Source organism: Marmota flaviventris, chromosome 2, assembly GCF_047511675.1.
Source record: "Marmota flaviventris isolate mMarFla1 chromosome 2, mMarFla1.hap1, whole genome shotgun sequence".
NCBI lineage: Eukaryota > Metazoa > Chordata > Mammalia > Rodentia > Sciuridae > Marmota > Marmota flaviventris.
In genome coordinates, this window is record NC_092499.1 from 137,280,116 (window position 1) to 137,294,997 (window position 14,882).

At 42.8% G+C, this 14,882-nt stretch overlaps 1 protein-coding gene across 2 annotated transcripts in view; it reads left to right on the forward strand.

The window, feature by feature from the left end:
* The window catches only part of Ap3s2 (adaptor related protein complex 3 subunit sigma 2), a 48,818-nt gene extending 35,745 nt beyond the window's left edge, over positions 1–13,073 (forward strand). The window contains exons 5-6 of one of the 2 annotated variants that reach the window (XM_027920347.2): positions 6,709–6,816; positions 8,536–13,073. In XM_027920347.2, the coding sequence (XP_027776148.1) occupies positions 6,709–6,816; positions 8,536–8,664 (237 nt within the window). In that variant the 3' untranslated portion in view covers positions 8,665–13,073. The remainder of the gene's footprint in view (positions 1–6,708; positions 6,817–8,535) is intronic. The other variant, XM_027920355.2, reaches the window with a different exon arrangement.
* Positions 13,074–14,882: the final 1,809 nt, after the last annotated feature.

Genomic DNA, 14,882 nt, shown 5'->3' on the forward strand with positions numbered 1-14,882 from the left:
GACTACATAGTCTAGTCAGGAGTATTTTGGCCAAGATCACTCCTACTCTTGACTGTTTTGAGGGTTTTTAAGAGGAAAACCTAAATAGGACAGAAATATAAACACCAGCTTTTACTCCTTAAAGCATGACCATAAATTTATGCTTTTGATCTTGAAAAACATCACAACAGAAATTTTTACCTCTTACAATTTCAGCTACAGAGGGGAAAAAGAAGAAAAAGAAGAAGATTTCAGGTTCAGGGCGGGGAGGCAGCTCAGTGGAAGAGTGCTTTGCCTAGCATGCTCGAGACCCAGCACCACACACATTCACAAAAGATTTCAGATACACCACCCAGTGTTTTCTACTTTTCCTTCTCCTTGTATCAGGCTATTCTGTTAGTTTATTGGGTTATCTTAATCTTTATGTTAGGTAAAACTCTTCCTGGTTGTGATTTTTTTTATGTCAGATTACTATTGGATTTGCCAAAACTAAGAAATGAATGCACTTTTGTTTAAATTCTGTTAGATGCTTCCAAATAAATTTTGCTGGTGTCATTATTTTAGACAATTGCTGAGTTAGCAGAAAACAGAATAACCACTTAATAATTCAAATTTGTTCAATGCACACTGTTAGGCTGGTTTTCAGGCTCGTAAAGACTTTTGCCTTCTTGCCCTCCTCTGTTCCTGTGGTTTTGAGTGCTATCATCTACATGACTCCAATTCCAGATTTCCTTTTCTCCCAGCCCTGCTCTGTTAATCTGGTACTTTAACTCTCAGTGTTCTTTCAGGTATTTATCTAGATTTCCGCTGGCACTCATCAGTCACTCCTGCTCTTTAATAGAACCCTTCTTTGTGCTCCGATTATATCTCTAGTTTTTTAGGTACCTGAGTTCAGTTTCGATTCCTGGCTATCTGCTTCCCACACCCATGCTTGGCAACCTCCAGTTTTATCAAGTATTCTCTATCTCTACTCAAAGAAATTTTACCCATCTGTCCTGGTCCAGTCCACTTCATATTCAGTAGAAAAGGTCATAACTGATTTACAAGGTCTCCATGGATAGCTGCTTGCTCATCCTCTGCTAACTTATAGCAGTAGACTCATTGTGCTTATGAACAAAAGGTGGTTGTGATGTTTTCAAATCTGTTTATGCCAGTATACTGGTGCTAGAGTTATATAATTTAATTAAATAATATACAGGTGAATCAGCAGTGAGAAGAAAAGAATTATTCTATGAAAACTAATATGGAGGATGCTTTAGGAGGACAAGTTATTTAAAAAGGAAATGACGTAGAATTACATTTAGGCAAAGGAAAAAAAACACTGGGTGATGCATCTGAAACCATGAGGGGGTGGTGGGAGATCCTAATCAGTCTTGAAGCATTCTATGCTTACTGCTTCGTAGGCATTGAAATTTTCCTTATTCAGAGAAACTGGATATTGTAGATGATCCATTCTGAGTGAGTTTGTGCAATAATGGCATAGAATTCTAATCAGCAGAGAAAATCTTCTTGCCCTTAATTGGTGACTTTCAAATTTTTGTTTATAGTAAATGATGGTAGGCTTGGACTTTAATGGGGAAAGTCACAATATAAGTCATAATAAGTCTTCATTATTTGAGTTGTAATACTCCAATGGAAGTCATTGAAAGTGAGGAAATCAGTGTTCTTAGTCTGCCTCCTTCCTTTTCCCCACTTTTCTTTCTGATTTTTGATAGCTATGGTTTTCTACATTCGCAAGGCAAGTCATGGACATTGACATTGTTCTGTTGCCCTGATCCTATGTTATTCTTAGTCTTCTCATTAAATAGCTTTAGCGCTCACTGCCAGTCTTTTCTTGGTGCCATGATTTTTTTCAGTCATCTTTGGGTAGATTGTCACAAGTATTTCTTTCTGTAGATTGCTCAAGAAAGAAAGACTCAGCACAGTATTTCCCATCCTGTTACTTTTATTGGTACTCAACTGGTATAAAATCCTTGAGTCACACATCATCTTCTTGAGATTTTTTTTTTGTACCAGATTGAACCCAGGGGCACTTAACCACTGAACCAAAACCCCATATCCCTTTTCATATTTTATTTTGACTCAGGGTCTCATTAAGTTGCTGGGGGCCTTGCTAAGTTTCTGAGGTTGGCTTTGAACTTGTGATCCTCCTGCCTCAGTCTCCTAGCCACTGTGATTATAGGCATGCACCACTGTGCCCATCTTCTTGAGAGTTTTGTGAGCAATTGTCCTTTTTCCACTAACGTTAAATATTAATGTGGAAATTTTCAAGATCTTGTTTCTCTTTCAAGTGATTTGATTTTGCCTGATTGCAGAAATCTAGAAACCTTACCTAAAAGATATGTTTTGGCACTGGCTATTTGGGTGTTTTCCCTGGCATACCTGTGCCCTTGTGGTATGTAGATTCCAGACCTCTTGCAGTTGAGAAACATAATGAACTCTGTCTTTTTGTGATCTTTATGAACAAATCTTTACATGTATTTTCCTTTTGGTGTTCATTTCCTTCATGCATATGCTGCATTTCCTTTGCTGTCTTCTCTAACTTCATTTCTCCTTATTCCTTTTTTTAATTTTTATTTTTTTTAGTTGCTGATAGAACTTTATTTTTATTTATTTATATATGGTACTGGGAATTGAGCCCAGCGTTTCACACTTGCTAGGCAAGCACTCTTACCATTGAGCCACCACCCCAGCCCCTCCTTATTTCTTTTAATTCTTCTGTTTCATAACCTTTTTTCCGCTCTTCTCTTTTTGATCCTTATTGTGTTGTTTGTTTGTTTTTTAATTTTTTTAGTTGTAGTTAGTACAATATCTTTATTTATTTATTTTTTTTATGTGGTGCTGAGGATCGAACCCAGTACTCACACATGCAAGTGCTCTACCACTGAGCTATGGTCTCAGCCCCCTTATTGTGTTTTTTAGCAGTGTCTTTTCTCCCTTTTGCTCTTTCCAGTTTCACCTTCAATTCTGTAGTAGTGGTTTTTCCTTCAGCTTCTTCCTTGAGCTGTGCTAGTCTATATCTTCTCTTCTTTTCTCTCTACCTCTGCCCTAAGCTCTTGCATGTCTGCTTTGAGCCCTTGCTTCACAGAGATAGCTGTTTCATTCATTATGTATTGTCTTTTTAATTTTGCAGAATACTTCATTAAAATTTTAACTGCTCCATGTTAGTATTTTTCCAGTGTCTACCATTTGTTTTTTCTATTTATTTTTCTTTCTTTGTTTTTGTATATGTATATAGATCCTGTGCATATTTCTCTTTTATAACATCTTTAAATAAATTAGTTTTTCAGGGACCAGCTATTTCTAGGATTCCTGATTCTTGCTTGAGGGAAATACCAAGACTGTTTCAGGCTGGCTGCAGTATTCCTGTGATTAGGGTTTTGTGTGAGTTGACTTACCCTAAATTTCTATTCAGCCAATGAAGATACACTAAATAATTTTCACAATACAAAGACTTTCTTCTCTGCTGCCATAGAGACCAGCTCTGTGGGGCAAATAAAGCTTATTTATATGGTTTCTCATATAGCTCCAACTCTGTTCCAGGGAAGTTCCTGCCCTCCACAAACAAGGAATTTGGTAACACAGGACATGTGCTTTACCTACAGAAAGTATTTTTCTAGGCCTTTCTGACATCTTCAGCTCCCACATCCTCTCTTTATAGCATCCTTTCTTCCTTTCCTTCTATGAAGCAAAAGAGGCCTGGCCTGAGTTCCCTACTTCTGACACCTTTTCCACTTGTTTGGGGTTTGGAATTTGTATTATCTTTTAGTTTTGTTGGAAAAATGAAGTTTGCATTTTAATTTCTTTTTTGCATTTAGAACACATTTGAATCACTTTTTTGGTGGGCGATGGGTACCAGGATTGAACTCAGGGGAACTCAACTACTGAGCCACATCCCCAGCCCTATTTTGTATTTTATTTAGAGACAGGGTCTCACAGAGTTGCTTAGCACCTCGCTTTTGCTGAGGCTGGCTTGGAGCTGGCTATCCTCCTGCCTCAGCCTCCCGAGCCACTGGGATTGCAGGCTTGCGCCAACGTGCCTGATTATCAATTAGAAATCTTTAACTGATTTTTTTCTTCTAACCCACTGCTAGTCCCCGTGACATCATATATTGGATCTTTTACTACATTTTCTCCATAAAGCCTTCACCACCACACTGTCATAGGTATCTAAGCCCCTAAAGTTGAAGAAATATGCCACTCTGACATATGGAAAGCTTTCATTCATTCAGCACACCTGTTCTGCATTGGGCATTGTTCTAGGCCTTGTGGAGAATCATACAAGATCTTTGACATATTAGAGGCATATTTAAAATGATTCTCTATGGACTAGAGGTCAGGAATGAATAGAATAGAAGACAGTTTGGGATTCTGAGGACGTGCCATCTAAAGGGCAGAATGTGAGCTTTTGAGGAAGGCAGACCTAGATTCAGCATTCAGTCCTGCCATAGGAATAGTTTTATTGAATTCCTTATATATAAAATGAAGATTACTTTACCTACCTTAGATGAACATCGTAAAATTAATATAAATAACACTAAGTACTTAGCACATGGTCGACAACAGGTACCATTTTCTACTCGTGAAAAAGGGGTTGGTTAAGTAAAAAATAATAAATATTAGAAGTACTAGGATAGAAGCCTGTTTCTTTTTAAAATTATAATTAAATATACATAAAGTGTACTGTCTTTACCATTTTTACTTTCGAAAATCAGTAGCATTAAGCACATTCATGTTGTTGTGCAGCCATCTCCACCATGTATTTCTAGAGAGCTTTATCTTGCAAAACCAAATCTCTGTACACCTTAAAAAACAATAACCATTTATCTCCCTCCAGATACTGATGGCCTCCATTCTACTTTTTGTTATACGAATCCGATCACTCTAAGTCCCTATCCTACAGTGTTTGTCTTTTGTGTCTTGGCTTATTTCACTTAGCATAGTTACATCAACATTCACCCATGTGTAGCATGTGCCAGAATTTTTTTGCTTTTAAAGGGTGAGTAATATTCCATTGCATGGATACATCACATTTTGTTTATACATTCTTACTGTCAAATGTTGCTGCTGTGAACATAGATGTCCAATATCTCTTTGAGTTCCTGCTTTCAGTTCTTTTGGGTGTATGCATTCAGTTCTTTTGCCGAGTCATACGGTAATTTTATTTTTCATTTTCTGTGGAACCGCCATGCGGTTCATACATCCAAAGGCTACTTTTTGATGGGGAAGTGCAAACAGTATAATTCCCTAGGAAATAGTTTCAAAACCAGTCTTGTGTAACATTGCCTAGAAAGTAACTTGGCACTTAACTCAAGACTAGACCTTTGGTACTCAGCTGGGGTGAATGTGCCCCCTGGGAGACAATTGGCAATGTTTGGAGACATTAGGTTGTTATAGCCGGAGGGTGCTATTGGCATCTACTGGGCAGACATCAGGAATATGCTATAGTGCACAGGACAGCTCAGCAGATAATAATGGATCCCAAAATGTCATTAGTGCCCAGGCTGGAGATGGAAACTACCTTCTCAGCCTTGATTTCACCCTCTCTGTTACTGAAACTGCCCTCCCAGCCAGATCCAGCAGCTCCCACACCTGTCCATAGACCATCTGAAGTACTTCTTCAGGACCTTTCACCTGAAATTCTCTTTCTACTTCTCTGATATAAGAGCCACCTGTGCTTCTCACACTGTCTCTGAAGCTCGGTGCTCTCTCCAGCCATTGTTTTTTTCCTTCTCTTGCCTCCTATGGACTACTCTAATAATTTGGCACTTAGCTGACAATAGAAGGTGGTGCTTGTTTCTTTCCAACGTGACAGAAAGTAAAGTAAAGGCTATGTTAATATGATTTGATTTGAAATATGAACTGCTACCCAGTGGGCACCTCTGACTTAGCCCACACAGGGTTTTTCATGGTAGCTTTCCTGACACCCTGGGCTACAATGACTGAGACAGCTCTGTTCCATCACAGCAGTTTGAGTACCTTGGGATTAAGCTTTGTTTAGAGAACAACTAGCTGGGTGGAACCTGAGCACAAATGAATGTATAATTAGAAAAGTATGTAGAACCTACTTCTTATTTCAGTTATAAGACACTGGGTGAGGATGGTAATTCAGGAATGGGCTGTAGTTTGCCTCTGATCACTTCCTTCCAATCGAGTGCAGGCTGGAGGATCCTTCTTAAGGCACTTGGGAGATATTCCATTTCAGCTGTTCAGATAGTGACTGATCCACCATAGCTGGACCTGATGACTGCAGTTGGTGTTGATGAAGATGATATTAGTAGTGAAAACTGCCATAGAATCTGGTGTGTGCCAGGCATCAGTCAAGATGCTTCATTCACTAGTTATTTCATCCAGCCTCCAGTATAGCCCTGGAGGGAAGCTGAAGCTCTGAAAGAATAATTTGCCCAAGGCACCTGGCTAAGAAATAGCAAGCTGGAGGTTAAACAAGATGTATCTGACTCCAAAGTGTCAGCTTCCATCTCACTGTCTTGAACGTAGCCAGGCACCTTTGCTGCTGCTGCTGCTGGAAGTTATTTATGCTGTGTGATATGCCGTGTTGGGAAGAGACCCCTGTGGTCTCCCTGGAGAGAGGGCTTAGGAGTCTTGAGTTGTGAATCAGGACCAGGTGCCCCACTTGACCACTCTGCTGCTGCAGGACAAGGAAACCTCATGGGCTGTGCCCTGATCACTGGAGTATGCGCTGACCTTCTGATTTTTCTTCCCTTCTAGGTGCATTATATCCTCCAGGAGGTGGTGATGGGTGGGATGGTGTTGGAAACAAACATGAATGAAATTGTGGCTCAGATTGAAACTCAAAACAGGCTGGAGAAATCAGAGGTGAGCTGTGTGCTTGCCTGGGCAGAGAAAGGAATGTGTGCAAGTGCCAATTTGTGTTGCTGTGGAACCTTAGGAAATGGTTTATCCTCATCTTCTCATTCCTTTGTATCCATCAAAACTTATTGACTTGGAGGTTGGTCCTGAAAATTCAGCAAGTCAGGAGAGTTGAAGTCTTAGACTTTCAGGATGGAAGTGTGAATGGAAAAGACAGATAGCAGAGGAAGGCACACAGCTTCTGGCTTGGGGGGTGATGGCCTGTTTGTGGTTTGTAATTCTTCTCTTAAAGCCACATGCTCCCTGGAGAGATCCAGAATCCCATTCTCAGTACATTGTGGTTTATGTGCTATATGACTCTAATCTCCCAGCAGCCATTTATCATGGAAATGTCATGTGGCAATAAACTGGGACACGTGGATATGCTGGGACAAACTGGGACAGGTTGGGGACTTTGATGTTGATATCGCCAATGTTGATGTTCCGTGGGATCTCAGGCAGGTTGATGTTTTTCACAGCCAATATCTTCAGAGTTTCCAATGTCCTCATTTCCAGCTAGCCTGTTACAGGGCCACAGCAGAGTTGGGGACACATTTGAAAATATCATTCCCAATCCATCCTCATGGGGCTGGGTTTGATAAGAAGTTCTCAGTGAAGTTAGTTCTATCCCCTTGACATCTTTCTGTCCCCTTCCTCAGTCTTACCAAAGACAAGCCGTCACCTATGCAGAAATAGCAGAACAAATTACCTCTTAAATTATCTGAGTGTCTTAAAAAAGAGTTTCTTTGCTTTGTATGATGGAACCTGATCTTGCGAAACAAGGAATTCTCTACGTGAGGATTGGCAGTCCTGCTGAGGAAGCTTTTCCAGACCGCAGCTCTTGTGGCAGCTTTAGTTCTTTGAGAAAGGCAGTCTGGGAAACTTCCAGAAATAGTGAGTGAGTCAGAGGCAAGGGGTTTGGAAACCAGAAGAAACAGAGATTTGCTGGGTGAGGGTGGAATTGGAGTCAGTATCCTGAAAGTAGTTAATAGGGGAAATAATTTAGAGAGCCTAAGTTAGCTCTTCCCCTTCCCACACTGGGAGTGAGCCTGTAGGCCTGTCACAGATGTCTCTGCTATTTTTGTTTGTTACCAGTCTTCTGTGTCTGCTACACTCCACCTCCTGCACGTCCATGTGTCCCAACTTATTGCCACATGACATTTCCAAAGCCAGCCCTTTTCCATATTACATTCTTAGTTGGCAAGCAATTGCCCTAAAGCTGTGACATTCCATTTTTGAATGAACCTGTGGCTTTGCCTTTATCTATAAGATTGTCTCTTGAGGAAAGGATTTCGTTTTGTAACCAGAAAAGCACTATTCTCAATGCTCTTTACAGCTTGGATATACCACTTCAAGTTATCTCAGCCAATATCTATTAACACCCACCACGGACCAAATGCTGTTAGATTCTGAGGCTCTGGAACTGCATAAGACACAGCCCTATCTTGGAGGAGCTTGCAGTCTGATATGAGCGCAGGCTTTGGGTCCCCTATACCAAGCCCCAGCTACCTTAACGATTGTTTTGTTGGCTGCCTTTGAGGAATAAGGATGAAAATTTTAAAATTCTGTTGTTTGCTCGGTTTGGAATTTTTCTAGGTCTCCTTCATCTGTATTTTGTTTTATTTTGAAAGCATTAAGCAGATGTCACTGAGAATGGTCTCACATTCACCTCTCATTTTTCCTCAGGGTGGCCTTTCAGCAGCACCCGCGCGGGCCGTGTCTGCTGTGAAGAACATGAATCTGCCTGAGATCCCACGGAACATCAACATTGGTGATATCAACATCAAAGTCCCCAATCTGTCGCAGTTTGTCTGAGGGTGGAGGGTTGGAGACCTTAAGACAGACAAAGACAGTCAAGTCTGGAAACAATCCATTTTGAGCCTTAGAAGAGTCAAGCCTCAGGACCTTGAACCTTTCTGACTGGGAAGACCATCTGGCCTGGAATGGGGAAGGGATTCAGATACCACTGTGTGGTGCGATTAGTTCTCGCACATACAGTCATGCCACTGTATACATGGCACTGGTGATGTGAGTGGGCAGTCAGTGTGGCCAGGCCACTTGCACATTTACCTCCTGCACACAGCTGCTCCCAGGGACTGAGGACTGTGTGGATCAAGCCCACCTGTGGCCCAGAACCCCATCACTAGGGCTGAGTACTTTCTCTGACTAAAATTTTCTTCTTCAGTACCACAGGTTTCTGAGGTCCTCTGGCATTTACTTGTGGCAAGCCACATAGGGAAGAGGACCAGCCCTTCAGACCTTGGGATGTGGCAAGTGGCAAGTAAGGGTAGGGTATATAAGAACCACAGGCTCTCCTAGGGTTACACCCAGAATCCTTTTGTATAACCAAGCTGTCTGGTCATCACCTCCTGTTAAATACATCCCCTGTGGCTTCAGTTCTGTTCTCATAGGTGTTTATATGCAGGATACAATCTAAATCATAAGCCTGGCTCATTTCACCATACTTCTGCTGGTAGAGGAGGTACCTCACACCACAGAGAGATCCTCCTCCCAGAGAAGAGGTTCTGTGACTGTTAGAGGTTAAAGCTGCCAATGTGTGGAATTTCCCAGGATTATGACTCTTCCCAAGTTTAAAACACATTCCCTTCCTAACAGCAGTAGCTGTGTTGTGATAATGAGTCCCCCCATCAGTAGGAGACCCAATGCCACCAGTGCCAGCCTCTAGAACATGCGATCTGGGGCCCCTTGCAGGGTCCAGACCAGGAACACACTGGTGAAGACTGGAGCAGTGCTGCATCTTCTCCCTCCCTGAGCTTGACTTTGGACACTTCCAGTTCCCTCAGGTGACAGTCTCCCAGGGCTTTGGAGACCTGTAAATGTTTACATGCAAAGAGTCTTTCTTCCTGTGAATAATTTGAATTTAAAACCGCTGCTCATAGTAGGACCTCTAACTCCACATTGGCCCACCACACTGTCCTACTGGCCAGGTCTCAGGAATGATGAGAGCTGCCTTGAGATTAGGGAGCTAACTGCACTTTGATGGAAGTCTCCCAGCCTGGCGACCCAAACTGGTTCCTCAGGCCTCCTGAAGCTGTTGCAGAGCAGGCCTGAGATGGTGCCTAGCAGGACTCTGTGTCAGGGCCATATCATTTTTCTTTTTTTGAACAGTACTTCCCATGGTTTGTGCCCATTGTTCCTGGCAGCCTCCTGTCCTCACTCCTTCAGCACCACTGTGGTAACCTCAGTGATAGGCAGTTGACCAGAAGGTAGGCCTCTTGTGGGAAAAGGGAAAGAATCAATCTGATGACAAACCCCTCACACCACTCCCCTAAGGGGTTTGAATTTTTTTTTTTTTTTAGACATTTCTTTTTTTTTTTTTTTTTTTTTTTTTTTTTAATTTTTTATTGTGGGTTGTTCAAAACATTACAAATTTCTTGACATCTCATCAACACATTGATATCCCTTTCATGTTTGCCAACTGTGAAATAGGAATAAAATAAGGCAACTGATGCTGGGCATCATGGCATATGCCTGTAATCCTGGCAGCTCTGGAAGCTTAGGCAGGAGGATCATAAGTTCAAAGCCAGCCTCAGCAACAGCAAGGCACTAAGCAACTCAGTGAGACCCTGTCTCTAAAAAAGAATACAAAAAATAGGGCTAGGGATGTGGCTCAGTGGCAGAGTGCCCCTAAGTTCAATCCCTGGTACAAAAAAACAAAGGTAACTGATATTTACTCTGTACCTACCATAAGGTAGAATAAACAAGATTCTTAAACAGTTCTTACGACAGACTTTCTTATCCCCATTTCGCAGATGAAGAAAGTAGACTCAGGTCCAGTAACCTGCTTTAAAATTACAGGGGGCTAAGGTTTGACACCATCTGCCTGCCTGACTATGGAAGTCCTTTTTCCCCCCTCATTGCTGAAAGTGGCTTCTCCCAATTTTATCATCTTTATAGATAAGGAAGCTCAGTCTCAAAGGGATTAATTACCTTCTCACAAACTGATAAAAACAGGCTTGGTTTTCTAAGGTAGCCAGTGACCACATCATAAACTAAGAGCTGAAAGGGTCTCTGTCTCCCTCAGTTTAACTGTGTAAGCCCAGAGTGTTAAGTGTTGTGTTGAGGGTCACAAAGCTAGAAAAAAGTCACAATTCTTGAGTTCATTTATTAGGTGGCTGAATGCATTACTGCAAGACAGTCACGTGAACCGAATTTCCTGGGATAGTCTTGGTTTCAAATGTTTTGCCTACCAGAAACAGTGGTTCCCAAAAATCATTGACTAGCCATGTGGATTATAAAAGTAAGCATCCGGGCAACCTCCCTCATACCACCTCTTAAAATGCATAAAACTGATTTTTTGCTTGGAAAAAAATCAATTCATCTGGACCAGTCACAATACTACTGTTCATTAACTACTTGAGGTTGCCTTTAAATCCAACTAGCTTTTTTTCCTGCTATCAGCAAAGCCATAAATATCTTTTTTTTCCTTTTTTCGTAGTTAAAGAGAAAATCTTCCTTGGCTTTTTTTTTTATAGAAAGGAATAAATTTTGCTGCTAAAAGATGTCAGTTATAAAAGTAGGGGCTAAGTTGGGTACGGTAGTGCGTACCTACTATTATAACCTTAGCTACACTGGAGGCTGAGGCAGGAAAATCACAAGCTTGAGGCCAGCCTGAGCAACTTAGTTCTTACAATAAAACAAATGTGGAAAAAAAAAAATTTTTTTTTTTTTTTAAAGGACTGGGCATGTAGCTCAGTAATAGAGCATTCCTGGGTTCAATCCATATTACCAAAAAAAAAAAAAAAAAAAATCTAGGTTTGGATTTACTTTAAGATGCCTTGGCCCTTGATGGTTGGTTTATAATATTGGACTTTTAATGCTCACTGACACTAATTAAAATCTGAAATTCTTCCATCATGCAGTTTCTAGTTGCCTATTGAACTTAGTTCTAGGCTCTGAAGATAGAGGGAAATGAGGCCTTGCCTTCTTAGCTGCCTATGATTATCTGAGAGTACAACTGGAGCTGTGGAGAAATCAGTGATTGTGATAATGTGGAGTATTTAAATTACTGTATCCTATTTCCTACCCTTGGCTGGGCCATTTCATCCTTGGCTGGCCACATGCTGGCTGGGCCATGCCCAGAACAGCCCATCTTCTGGGTCTGGCCTTGGCCCTGTGAGTGCCACACCCAAGATGTCTTGAGTTCTGGAAAGTTCCTGTTTATTCAGGCCTTTGCCATTTGCAGAGCCAATCCTCCCTGTATACCACCTCCACCCCACAGAGCCAGCCCAGGGAAGTTCTCTCTAGCCCTGGCTTAACTGGTGGGGGCAGGGAGTAGGCACAGGAATGTGGCTAAAACCAGTTTGCTGGCTAAATCTTAATCCGTTGCCCAGTGTTCAGTGGGGATTTCCTCAGTATGGCAATATGTTCATGGCTTTCAGATAAGATGCAGCAGTGAGTGGTACATGAAAATAAAGAGAGGAGTGGGCCTAGTCCAGGTTTAGCAATAACCAAGGTAGAGAGCTGTGGAAATATGGGAGAGACCCAGAGGAGCATATTGGTTCTTAGCAAATACCGTTTTCCACCTCCTGAGAGAAGCCATCTCACTGTAGTGGCTGTAGGTCTTTGGTCTACCCACACTTGAACACCAGCACATGGCCGGTGCTCACAGATACTTGAATAGCAGTCCTTAAGGTTCAGGCTAAAGGCTCTGTTTGGGCAGTGTTCCCACAGAAGTGGCAGATGAGAAAATGGGCCCCTCAAGGGAGGTAGTTGCATGGAAATGATTAATTCTTTCTGATTTCAGTTTTTCCCTTTGTAAGGGGAAATGACATACAGTTCAAATTTTAAGAAAAGATTGGTCAGCAAAAAGACTGATCAGTACTGTCACTCTACCACTTAGCCCCATCCCTGGAAGCAGCAAGTATTTCCAAGTACAAAGAAACAAAGTCCCTGGGTCTTTATTAACCAAAACTGAGGGCATACCTTCTTGGAAGTTATATTCCATCTGGCCCTGTTGGTTGACATTAGCCCACCATAGTCATGCCAGCCTCTTTGGGGAGGAGGGGCCTTACAGATAACCCAGTGTAAAACAGCACCCCCAGTTAAGCACTACCTGTCACTATTCAGCCTTACCTTTTCCAGGGCGCTCTGAAATGTTTGGTTTTAAGTTTTTTTTTTTTTCTGGGATTAAGTTTGGGGGGTAGGGCAAAGTTTGTCTTTTTTCTCCTAGCTGCTCAATAAATAACTGTTGAATGAGTGAATGGTTGAGGCAGATGGTAATTAATTCTTACAATCCTTCAGTTGATGCTCTCCAGGGCCCTATGCACACTGGAAAGGAGAACCAGGGTGATGGCATTGGGAGCAGGAAGTGGAGAGGGGCAGGTGATGGCTGTGAAGGGTGAGGGAAGGAGAAGAGTGTGAGAGAGGGAGAAGAGTGACATTGGTTGATGTTGGCAGATGGAGGAGTGGCAGAAATGGTGCCTCAGAGAAGGATGTGGTGGAGGTGGAGTGTTAGTGTTCAGGGGTTTAGATGTTAGGTTGCAGTCGTCTAGGGGCAGATGTCCACAAACAATTTAATGGACAGGAGAGGAAGAGTGTTCATCCCCTCATGAGGGTGAGTAATGTTACAAGGGATGAGAGGGCTGGGGACAGCCCATGAGCAGGGGAAGAAAGAAATGTCTAGTCATTGAAGTGACTTCTAGTCAAGGGAGGACTCTCAGTGAGAAGAGGTGACCTCCTGGGCTTGTAGCTGCTCAGCCAAGCCCCCCTAAGTGAGCCAGCAAAAATGGAGAACATTGAAGAAGTGGCTGTAGCTAGTGGTGTGACAAGGTCAAAACGATAAGGTGGCTGCAAGGGTCACCATCTATCTGTGTAATGCAGCCAGAACCTTCCAAAGGTCAGTTTCCTCATCCATCAAAAGGGGGCAACCACTAGGCACAGTGGCATGCGCTTGTAATCCCAGCAGCTTGGGGGTCTGAGGCAAGGAGGATCATGAGTTCAAAGCCAGTTTCAGCAACTTAGCAAGGCCCTAAGCAACTTAGCAAGACCCTGTCTCTAAATAAAAAATAAGAAGGGCTGGGGATGTGGCTCAGTGGTTAAGCACCCAGGGTTTAATCCCTGGTACAAAAAGGTGAGGGGTTGGGGGGAGCAGTAATCCGTGCTTCAGGGTTGTTATGAGGGTTCACAGATCATGATGCAGGACCACAAAGAGCTCCACAAACAGGCTGCACCTTCATTGGGGTTTTTGCAGAGGGAATGGAAGTTGAGATAGAGGAATATGTGAGAAGTTAGTGGTCCCGGGAAGAGAGATGCCATATCTTGTGCTCAAGTCCTGGCAGAAACAGGAGGGGACAAAAGGATAGTAATAATCAAGGGGCTTCAAGGAAGGGTGCTTCAGAGAGAGGACAGGAACAGTGGCCACTGACCTGGTCTCAGTGGGGTTCCAAGCCAAGGTACTGTCAAAGGTCACCCTTTGTCCTTAGCAGTGCCCATGTGAAGGTGTTTCCCAACCTCTCAGGTGCTGGGCTCCAGGTGCCTGACACCCTTCCAACCCTCCAAGTGGCTCTGCAGCTGGCTTCAGGCCTCAGGGGCCACAAGTCTTCTTCACTGAAGCAAGGTTGAATTTGAACTGCCAACTGCTAAACCAGCTTTTCTGGAATTTGCTTTGCATAACTGGGAAGTGTAGCTGACTCCTCAATTAGCCAGACCCCCCAACCTCCATGTTGGACTCAGCCCTTTGGGGACAGGAGTTCTCTGCTAAGAACCCGTCCTGGGCTTCCCAGCTTGTCTGCCTCTTTGCACTGGTTGCACCTGCCTTGGCCCAAGAAACTGCCACCCAGCTCAGCAGCTGTTTAAAGTTCACGATGACATTACAGGGTTGGAAGGAAATCCCGTCCAAACTCTGTGCCAAACAGACAGGTTCTTGTGACGTTGCCTGGCATCACTACCTGAGCCTGGCACAGGTAGACACCTGAGATGGGCCATCTTTGTCAGGCCCCACCCTGAGCCACAGAGCTTGGGGTTACAACCTGTTCTGGTTTTGTTGTTGTTGTTGTTGCTTGCTTGTTTGT